Source organism: Anopheles aquasalis, chromosome 2, assembly GCF_943734665.1.
Source record: "Anopheles aquasalis chromosome 2, idAnoAquaMG_Q_19, whole genome shotgun sequence".
NCBI classification, from domain to species: Eukaryota; Metazoa; Arthropoda; class Insecta; order Diptera; family Culicidae; genus Anopheles; species Anopheles aquasalis.
In genome coordinates, this window is record NC_064877.1 from 71120647 (window position 1) to 71130646 (window position 10000).

Here is a 10000-nt window from a genome sequence, read left to right on the forward strand (position 1 = left end):
GGCTGACTTTTGTAGGGTTCCACATAGCTGTTGTAGGGCTATAGAATTGCTGTTGTAAGGATCGAGAAAACCAAAACAAATTATAAAAAATCGAAAATTGACTAAACAGAATTCGCGTAATCGGAAGACCTCCAAAGAATTTTGCAATCGATCGCTTGACCGCTTCTTCCACTGCTGCTCCCGCTGCTTATCTGCTGCTGCTGCCGTTCGGTTCGACCACACAGTGCTCCGTTTTCGCAATCATGCCCAACGTGGTGGTAATTCTGAAGTCAGAAAGTGAGAACACGGACAATTACGGTGCGCTGCTGGAGAAACACGGATACGAGCCCGTATTCATACCGACGCTGGAGTTCTCCTTTCAACGGCTGGATGTGCTGCGAGATCGATTACTATCGCCTTACAAATACTCAGGATTGGTATTCACCAGTCCACGCAGCATCACAGCCGTCCGGGATGCGCTACAGGGCCAGAAGCTGAAGGACGATTGGAAAACGCTGGAGAACTACTGCGTCGGAGAGACCTCGCGAGATCTGATACAGCGAACGCTCGATCTCGATACGAAGGGCCACCACTCGGGAAATGCGAGCAATTTGGCCGACTTTATCAAAACAGATCTGTACAACAAGACCGTCACCTTGCCGTTCCTCTTTCCCTGCGGCAATCTCAAGCAGGATGTGCTCCAGAACAAGCTGTCCGAGTACGGCTACTCGTTGGATTCGGTCGAGGTGTACGAAACTGTTCCGCACCGTGAACTGGAGAGCAATCTAGTGGCACTGTTCCGCAGCGAAACCGAGGAACCGCGGGGTGAGCGACGGATCGACAGCCTACTGTTTTTCAGCCCCTCCGGCATCAACTACTGTGCGCATGTGTTCGAGAAGCACCGCATCAGCCTGGCCGGCAAAAAGATCATCGCGATCGGACCCAGCACGAAGAAAGCGATCGAGAACAAGGGCATTCAGGTGCACCGTACGGCCGAAAAACCATCGCCCGATTATGTCATCGGTGCGTTGTTGCAGGATACCTAAGCTGATGGAGGACACGGGATGCGCGGGATGTGCAATAACAATCCGTCTAAGGTGTTTCCTTTTTCTAAATGGTTTGAATCGAGCAATGAACGCCGGATGTGTAAGTGATCCAATCTAGCCTACTGATCGAGTGCGACCGGGCCTATTTGTCCGCAGCGCGCACCGACACAAACTAAATGCAATTTGTTAATTCCTTCTCCTCCCTTAACCGAATGAAGACAGATAATGTTAAACTCGAAAATGCAACTGAACGTCGTCAATGTTATCGGAATCTTGTTATCTTATAGAAAAGTATACTAGCCAGTTGGAATTAGTGTGATGATGAGAGGGAGGGCGAGGGAGAGCGTAGGGGGAGCGGAAGCAGAGCTGTTTGTTGGTTGTGTTTCCATAATATTGCCATTTTCTAAATCCCTAGTTTAGCTGTGCCACGCAAAACCAAGCTTCACAGACCTTACCCGCTATTTTGAGGTCTGTCTTTGGTTTCCCAACTATTTAACATCCTGCGAAACCACGCGTTAATTACCAGTGTCCTTAGTAAAGTAGGACACCAAACAGGTCAATTTCCAACATGAGAGAGGAAACGATCACGGAAGGGAGCCCGAAGGGAGAATGTTGAACAGTAGTTGTTATACAGAGTAGACAGTAAGCTGGAGTACGCCAAAATGAAAGTAACAATAACGAACACTAAGTTCCTCGCTCCAATTGGTGTTTAGCTGTACGGCCTAGCCGCAAAAAAAAACAAATTAGAACAACCTGAGCCTGAGACCAGTGGGTTACGTTTTTAACGATGAATACTTCTTCCCTGCAATAGCTTATCCCTCATACCATCAACTCCTATGCATTTCGGTAGGGGTAGCCTAATACATGACAAAATGTACCACAAGAGGAGTCGGAAGGAGAGTGCTCGTAGATACTGTCCTTCGATTCGGATATTTTTTCCTTCTTTTTATATGAGCTTATTGTTAATATTCTGGTCTTGGTTGTTCGATATTTATAGAGAAATAAGAATTCTGAACGACCCGATTTAAATAAAGTAATACCAAATGCCGCAGGTGGCAGAATGTTAACATGTGTAAACCAGTATAGTACCGAGTTACTTTCATTTGTAGCTAACTTGTTAGCAAAACCACCTTTAGCTACGTTACTTCTGTGATGCAATGGTAGTTGAAAGCATGCATTTTTTAGTAGTTCGTATGTTACAAAGTTATCATGTTAGTTGTGGAGAAAATCCTCAACTGCATGTTGCATGCTTGCATGAACGTAGAAACATGGAATGCCATTTATTGCTTCATTTCAGAGTCACCAACCCCTCCGAAGCTCAACAACGGCGTATTCGCTTTGGGAAGGAACTTCAAAATTGATTCGTTAATATGCAGGCTCCTGGAAGACTAACGAGTCAATCCAAATAATCAGCCACCGTGCGGGCACGGTGGAATGGCATACAATTTTATGCCGATGAAAATGATGATCATTGTCGTTTATTGTGTATTATTGTAATCACCGCTGCACCGTATGGGCTTGTAATTAGGATAGGGATACGAAGGTGGATGCAAAATGGTGCAAAGTTGGAAAAGAATGGTATGCGAATATTTCGGCATCATTAATGAAAGCAGCACGGGTATTACACAAACGGACAAGCCACCACAGTGCATACCATCATTACGACATCAAGAGAAACCGGGCGCCAACGTGGTGCCAGTATTGGGTCTGTGTTCATGCTGTTCTGGCTTCCGTTGCGTTCCAAGTCCTCATGTCACCCTGTCAACGGATCTTAATTTGCGGAAAATGAAGAAATGAAATCAATAACATTTTTATATGCATTGATTGGAGTGGTCAAAAACCGGTACGATCACCAGAAGCCATATGGTAATGAGAAGCAATCGCCGCTCTCCGTATTATCAGTCCCTACTGTACTGTCTCCTGACCCCAGGATCCAGAACCGAAAGAAAGAGAATTTTAAAATCAAACTATTAAAAATCGTGACAGGAATGCAGCACCACCACGGTGATTTCATGTTTCGATATACGGCTACAGCGACTAGTGTACGATCGTACGGCGATCGTAGGAGTAGCACTGGTTGATTGGTTTTTCGTACGCCACGCGAGCGGATGGATAATTGGATGGCACGAAATTGGATCGGTATTCTCGGTAGACACAGGATATCAACATGGTCACGATAGCACTGCACGCCGCATGGCCAAGATTAACATCATAAAACTAATTAATTGGTATCTTTGGCGAACGAACTCATGCCAGACTGGTGTTTCATAAAAAGAAATGAAATACGCTTCCAGATAATCGACCAAAAACGGCACCTTGCAACAGGCACGGTTCACTATTCGGAAGGGAAACAACTGAAACAGTGGCTGAAGGCATTTGCCAAAACAAGACATTTTGCCCGAGAGTGTTCTCGTTTCATCATTATAATCATTTTCGTCGGTTATTTTTACATTTTTTCAACCCTCAAAACAGGAGTGCCCATCGGTGGAGTTCGGTGGAGTGAGGTTTGTTGGGTTATTTTGAATACATTTAATTAACCCGTTCCCGTTAATGAGTGGGGTGAGGGCCACCGCAACCAGTTATCGCATGCCAGGTGGCGGTAGAGGCGGTGGTGGGATGCCAGCGGGTGTCCGAGGTCCTTCCCGGGGTGATAAAAATGGATTATTTCTGTTGCCAACGGAGGGACGCATCAACCGGGGGGATCCTGTGCCAAAACAGAACAAAGGCAAAAAGAAGAAACAAGATAAGCATTCCGCACCGTCTCGTGCGATCCGCACATCACTGGGGGCATATCTGGTGGAGCCTTGAGAGTCCAGCGTATGCTGCAGTTTCCGTTTTATGTCATGTTAAAGCGTTATTACCATTAAAATCCATCGGTGCGGACGGTGAAGGGGTAAAGTCCGATGGTGAAATCGGTTCGTAAGGACGGGCTACGTTGGGGTGTTGATTGGTCCGAGGATTGTTCGTGCTGAACGAAGTTTCGGGGTATCTTGGGTCATTGAAGTCCTCTGGCCATCCACTCATGGTGGCATTGTCGTAGGCTGGAAAGGCATGATCGAACCGTGAAAAAGATGTTTGATCGATAGCCAAAAGATCGTCTAAAGAATTCGGTTCCTTCAACCGTCCTTACCGTACTGCGCCTCCGATTCAGCAGGATTGTAAGGATCACCGGTTGGGAAGAACGTCGGAACCACCTGGTGCGGCGATGGGAACATCGATATGTCGAACTCTTTCTTCTTCAGTTCATTCTTATCATCCTCTATCGATATACCATGGCTATTGCGAGACACTCTGAAACATGAACACAAAGACAAGATAATAGCTACTGCATCTCCCGCTTAAAAGTAGCATGTTTAACTGACCTTCGGTAGTCCTGGAAGATGTCAATCTTCCAGATTGTGTAAAGAATGAAGATGAACGTTCCAACGATTGCGAGACTGATCGCAATCCAGGTGAGCAAAATGCGTCCATTCTCTGGCATCACGTACGGCTCGATGCCGGACCGTTGCAGCTCCATCTGTCCAAATTCATCCCACATCTCGTCCAACCGCTCCACGGTCAACTCGTAAGATGGCTCGGTTGCTTCCGTTGTCGAGATCGAGATGAAGCCCTTCTGCAGAAACTTATTGCCGAAACCAAACACGAGCCCTTCGTCGTCATCTTCCGGTTCGTAGAATATCGGCCGCAACGGAACGGCAAATTCGAGCCGAATACAACTCTCGTAGTTGCGCCATGTGTCGGGACATTTGCGTGCGAGTAGCTTCACATCGAACGATCTGTCGAAGGGAATCGATCGATGACAATCGTAATCAACTGTTGAGCAGTTGTTGTGCGAGCTTTTCATCAGGTTCCGATACTTACCGGCTCGGCATGTAGCTAAGGTTGTGCTTGGCAATGTACAAGTTGCTCGCATTCGATAGCGCATCCTTGATCGTGCTCCATGTGCTTTGCATTTCCATCATTGCGGACGTTATGACGAGCTCCTTTGTTGTCCACTGAAGCTCCTCCTGCGGTACAATCACCTCGGTCGTCGTTGGTGTCGTTGGGGAGTTGAGCTCACCGAACGGTGCGTACGACAGCCGGAAGCCCCGATGCTTCTGCTCTGCATCCGGTTCTTGCTGAGCGACAAAGTGAATGACGAAGTACGTTGTTTCAGGTATCAGGAATCGTATCGGTTCGACATAGGTTCCCGTCAGTACTGGCCCTTTCTCATTCTCATCGTCCAGATTGCCAGGACGAATGTACAGAAAATCGGTTGTTGGATTAAGATCCAGATCATGGATTGTAATCTGCACACCACGACCACTGTCCACAGAGAAACTATGAAAATAAATAAGAGAAATTGGTAAGCATTACTCTCAATACTATCAAACCGCTTCTTTTCTTACTTGCGGATGTCATTCACTGCATTTGGGTACGGGTTAGGGTACCCCGGTGACTCCAGGATGATCTCTTCCGGATGCTGTTCAAAGTACTTCGCCAAACCATGTTCTCGTGTTTCTCCATCCATCAAGTCATACAATGTCTGCGCTTTTAGGTGTTTCAGAGGTCCTTCCTCCACCTCTTGGTCCTCTTCATTCTTTTCGACAAACTGTCCTTCAACACGCACTGGTATCAAAGGAATTGGCTGGTCTTTGATTGCATCCTTTTGGGGAATCTCTTCCGTTTCATCTCCAGATCCTTCTGTAGAGTCGGCTTCGCCTGTACCTAGAGAACGCACATTATCCAGCGAAATGTTCTCATTCATATCCTGCAGCTCAACATCCTGCTGCTCATCGATAATCGGTGCTGACCCAACAGACGGTTCTCGTGGTCCTGGTCTCATGCCAGGCAAACGGTAACGTTTTCCATCATCCGGATCTATCACCGATGGAGCAAAGTCCTCAAACTTTGGCACCTCTACATCTTGTTTCTCGTCTAATGTAGCATCGATGAATTTTTGCTCGATCGACGCTTCTTCAGGAGGACAGTTTACATAGTCATCAAGCAGCGGATCCCCGGTTGACGCCGGATCAAAGTCTTCCGCGAGAGACTCAACAGCCACATCCTCAGTGGGCTGCTCCTGTTGTGCAAACGATGTACCGCTCGAGGCTGAAAGTAGAAACCATGAAAGTGGTTACAGATACCCTAGCTACTCATGCTAAAGCTTCATTTTGCAGTGTTCCAGAGGGCCAATTTGCGGGTAGATGTTCGACACAGCTTATCTTATCGGACTGTTATTTGCTCATTCAGCCTTCTTCAACTGCCTAAGACGGATTGTCCTCGACCGCCGCATAACCAATTGACGAAGTTACTAGAAACTACTGGTAATCCCTTGTGTCTGGCGACTGTCTTGGGCCAATGGCACGAATGACGATGTTACAACTTACCAAGCACTACAACCAAAAGTGTCACCAATCCAGCGAATGTCATCAACTTCGTTGGTCTCCGGTGCCGTACCATCTCAGCACTGGCTCAATAGCAACTTTGAGGTAAAACTTCTAATACTCACTACTGCTGACACACAAATTTTTGTACATCTATCGATGATGACACAGTTTCTGCTGCTAAATCACAGCATTGCACACTGGCACCCTTTCGGAACACGGAAGTAGCGCTGTGCGCCGAGCGATCGCTGGTGGGGATTGTCTCGAACGGAAGAAACCATACTGAACGTACCTGACACTGTAGGTGCGAAGCTGTAATCGAATGAATGGTGAAAATAGTATCGCCAACACCGTCACTCTTGATTGCGACGACAGCACACTTGAGGTGAAACCTTATCAAGCGTGCGTCGTTGATAAGACATTGAGCGTTGGTAGATACTTGCGTACCGGTATTGCAACCTGGAGTTATCTTGAATCAGTTGACGAAGTTTAGTTCAGTGTTTGGGGTGCTGTTTATTACTCTTTCCTCTGGAGCTCAGCTGAACGTGACTATCATGAGTTTTCATCGCAATCGAAAAGGCATGGACGTACTATATTAGTAGCTGGTGTTTGGAGCATATCAGATTAGTAATGGCGATTGTTGGATTGAGAAAATTTTGTCGGAAATCGCCTATAACACGGGGGTGTAGCTCAAATGGTAGAGCGCTCGCTTAGCATGTGAGAGGTACCGGGATCGATACCCGGCATCTCCAAGTAATAAGGAAGAAATTATTAGCTTTTTTTTATTCGTAAACCATTTGTACTACTATATGATTTTGAAATGCATACATTAAATCTCAATTTAAACGGGTTGTTGTGCTTTCCCTGCGAACCTTACCGCCTAGTAACAATTCCGACATCTTACTTGTTACATGTTCTTGTATTATATAAACCTACATAAACTTGATCCAAAATATCCTTAAAATTAACTGGAAAGAACTTTAACTTTTGCTTGTCGTTGCAAACCGTTTCACAATTAAGTATCGCTCAAGAGCAACGATCGTCAGCTTGGGCTCCGAACTGCTCCAGAAACCATTCAGAAGACCTTCCTATCAAGGCTCATCAATCATCGGCATCGTGTGTGTGTGTCGGACGCACCGTTAATTGAAGATATTCAACAATTTCATTAACAATGACCCGATCAGGATGCACTTTGCAGCGCAGCACCGCACGACGCGGCACGACGCTGAAACGCATGAAGTGAAATCACATGCGATCCTCGTTCGGCTCCGGGCGACGCACCATGGGAGCCGCCACAGATAATATCGGCAATTAGCGATTATTAATTACGGCGGGACCCCGACGGCGGTGTCCGCGAGTAAATTGAAAAGCTGAACCCGATACAGCGGGGTTCCATCCGGTCACACCCGGCCGGATAGAACGGAGACACGGAGTGGACCGTCTTGTCGCAGCACCAGCATCAGCACCAGCAGGCGAACGTTACCTCCACGACACGACCCACCAGAAAATTACTCAACGCCTCAAGTGGATCGATTCACATCAGCACCGCAGAATGGTCGCCGCTTTGCTCAATTCCCTGGGACCACCACCCGGCAGTGGTGGCTGGGTTGAAGTGCGGATACAACATTATGTTACTGTCCGGCAGCAACATCCACAACAACAACAACAACAACGACAACAAAGCCAAACACCTCTTTATCACCGGGCTGGATTCGTGCAATCATGTGGAATCCGCACAACACGTCCGACGCATTCCTGCATACCGAACCGTGCCTGGCCTCGCCGGAACACAAGACATTCTCCGGCAAGGGTGCCGCTGCTGCGGTCACCATTGGTCAGGTATTTTTTTAAGATCATCTGAAAGGTAGCGAGTAGCGTCGTGTTAGAGGACATTAGCAGAGCATTTAGCAAGTCAATTGAACTTTCATTTATACTCAATTTCACAACCGTTGGTTGGATGGGATTATGCGCACCCAGCGCTAGCACCGATAGCGATCAATGCGGCACCCTTTGGGTCGTTAATATCACTTGGTTGCGGTTGAAAGCAATCGGCGGACATGGATCATGTGTCGTTCCTTTTTATGGATTTTATTCGTTGTTTGCACGATCACGATCCGTCTAGTGATACACGGGACGTCTAGTGATACCAATGTAGATGATAGCGAGATGCCACGATACCATTGAAGTGAATTGGTTTGCTTTTAGTGTCAAGCTGCAATACATAAGCTGTACCCTCATTGTTAAATAGAATAATAAATACAATAAATTTCAATAAACCGATTTAAATCTTAGATTAACAGATAAAAAGTGAGTTGAAGGTAGAAGAATGTTATTAGTTTAAATGCATATTTGTAGTATTTCATAGACATTCGATATAAAGCTGTTGCAGAATATCATCAAGCTCTGCCAGAAGCATCCTTCGATTATCGATCATAAGAAGAACGCAGACTTTAACGGCTTGGATTCTACTCTTTTAGAACAATCTGTCTATTTTCAAAACTGAGAGTCATGTTTAAAGACTATTAGCACATCGTTTTAAGTTTATTTTATAATTCCTAATATTACAGCCAACTTCAAAGATTCCAAAGGACCTTCAGTAGCCCAAAAACCATTCAAACCAAGCTAAAGCCAATGCCACCAATGACAAACTTCCCATATTTGCGTCTCAACCGTGCCAGTAAGCCCGGTTCATCCTGCTGTTTGCACAAACTTTTAAGCCACGGTGTCCACGCCAGGTGCCGAACCCGTTCGTTTCGCCATTGCTCACCACCCTTTCCTCTCGCCTCCCATCATGGTTCCAAAAATGAAATAAAAATTTGCCACCAACCGAAAATGCAATTAAAATGCTCATCGGCGGACCACAGGCGAACGCGCGTACGGCGAGGAGAATGAAATAAAAAAAGAATCGGCCGCATTGGCACACCGTGCAGCATCCCATGCGGTCCGGCCCATAAGCCGATCCGATCATAAAATCGAAGTGGAATGAATTTTCGATGACCGGACCGGAGGGGCCTGGTAAGGATCCGAAAGTCCTTCCAAGGGAAAGAGGCTCCCATCCCACTTTTGCCTCTCTGTTTCACGCTCCTTTCCGCTCCCGACCCCGCGTTCTGGGTTGTTGGAAATAATGTTGTCAAAATTATAACCGAAGCCTCCCGGGGTTTGCGCGGGCTGCCGGCTGTACGCGGCCGGTTGCGCGTGGGCTGATAATGGTTCGTAAATTATATTGTTCCTGGCCTCGGGCGCGCCAGGCCCCTGCCGCTCACTTGTGCGGATACAATCGCAGCCAATAATAATGTCTCGACAACGAAATTGGATGCCTCAACTCGGATCCTGGGATCGAGCATAAGGTTCGTGACGCTTCGTAAATTAACTGTCACGTGGTGTAGGGCATTTTTCTCGGCCACGCGCGTAATTGTATCGTGCTCGTTAGCTCGGTTCGGATCGATGCCTGCTGAGATCGCAACAGTATTATCTGGTTCAAAATTGCATTCGCCTCACCGCGTCAACTGTTATTCAAAACCGATCGTTCGTTCGCTAACGCGTTCTGGAGGCACCATCATCAGTCAGACTTTCTTGCCGGTTAGTGGTCTCGTCAGCGTGTGGGTGCGT

General features: G+C 46.9%; 2 protein-coding genes and 1 non-coding gene across 3 annotated transcripts; 2 read left to right on the forward strand and 1 right to left on the reverse strand.

Annotated features, from left to right (window-relative positions):
- Positions 1-99: 99 nt before the first annotated feature.
- Positions 100-3019, forward strand: LOC126581168 (uroporphyrinogen-III synthase-like). The gene has a single exon (XM_050244652.1). It carries the CDS (start codon positions 243-245, stop codon positions 1023-1025), a length of 783 nt encoding a protein of 260 aa, XP_050100609.1. The 5' UTR covers positions 100-242; the 3' UTR covers positions 1026-3019.
- Positions 3020-3392: 373 nt separating this feature from the next.
- Positions 3393-6699, reverse strand: LOC126581164 (uncharacterized). Its single transcript, XM_050244644.1, has 7 exons — positions 6395-6699; positions 5414-6116; positions 4887-5345; positions 4388-4801; positions 4156-4316; positions 3887-4066; positions 3393-3729 (listed from the first exon to the last, which is right to left on the reverse strand). Exons 1-7 carry the CDS (start codon positions 6465-6467, stop codon positions 3605-3607), a joined length of 2115 nt encoding a protein of 704 aa, XP_050100601.1. The 5' UTR covers positions 6468-6699; the 3' UTR covers positions 3393-3604.
- A 371-nt stretch (positions 6700-7070) lies between these two features.
- Trnaa-agc (transfer RNA alanine (anticodon AGC)) lies at positions 7071-7143 on the forward strand. Its single transcript has one exon. It is a non-coding gene; the product is annotated as a tRNA-Ala (tRNA).
- The last annotated feature ends 2857 nt before the right edge of the window (positions 7144-10000 follow it).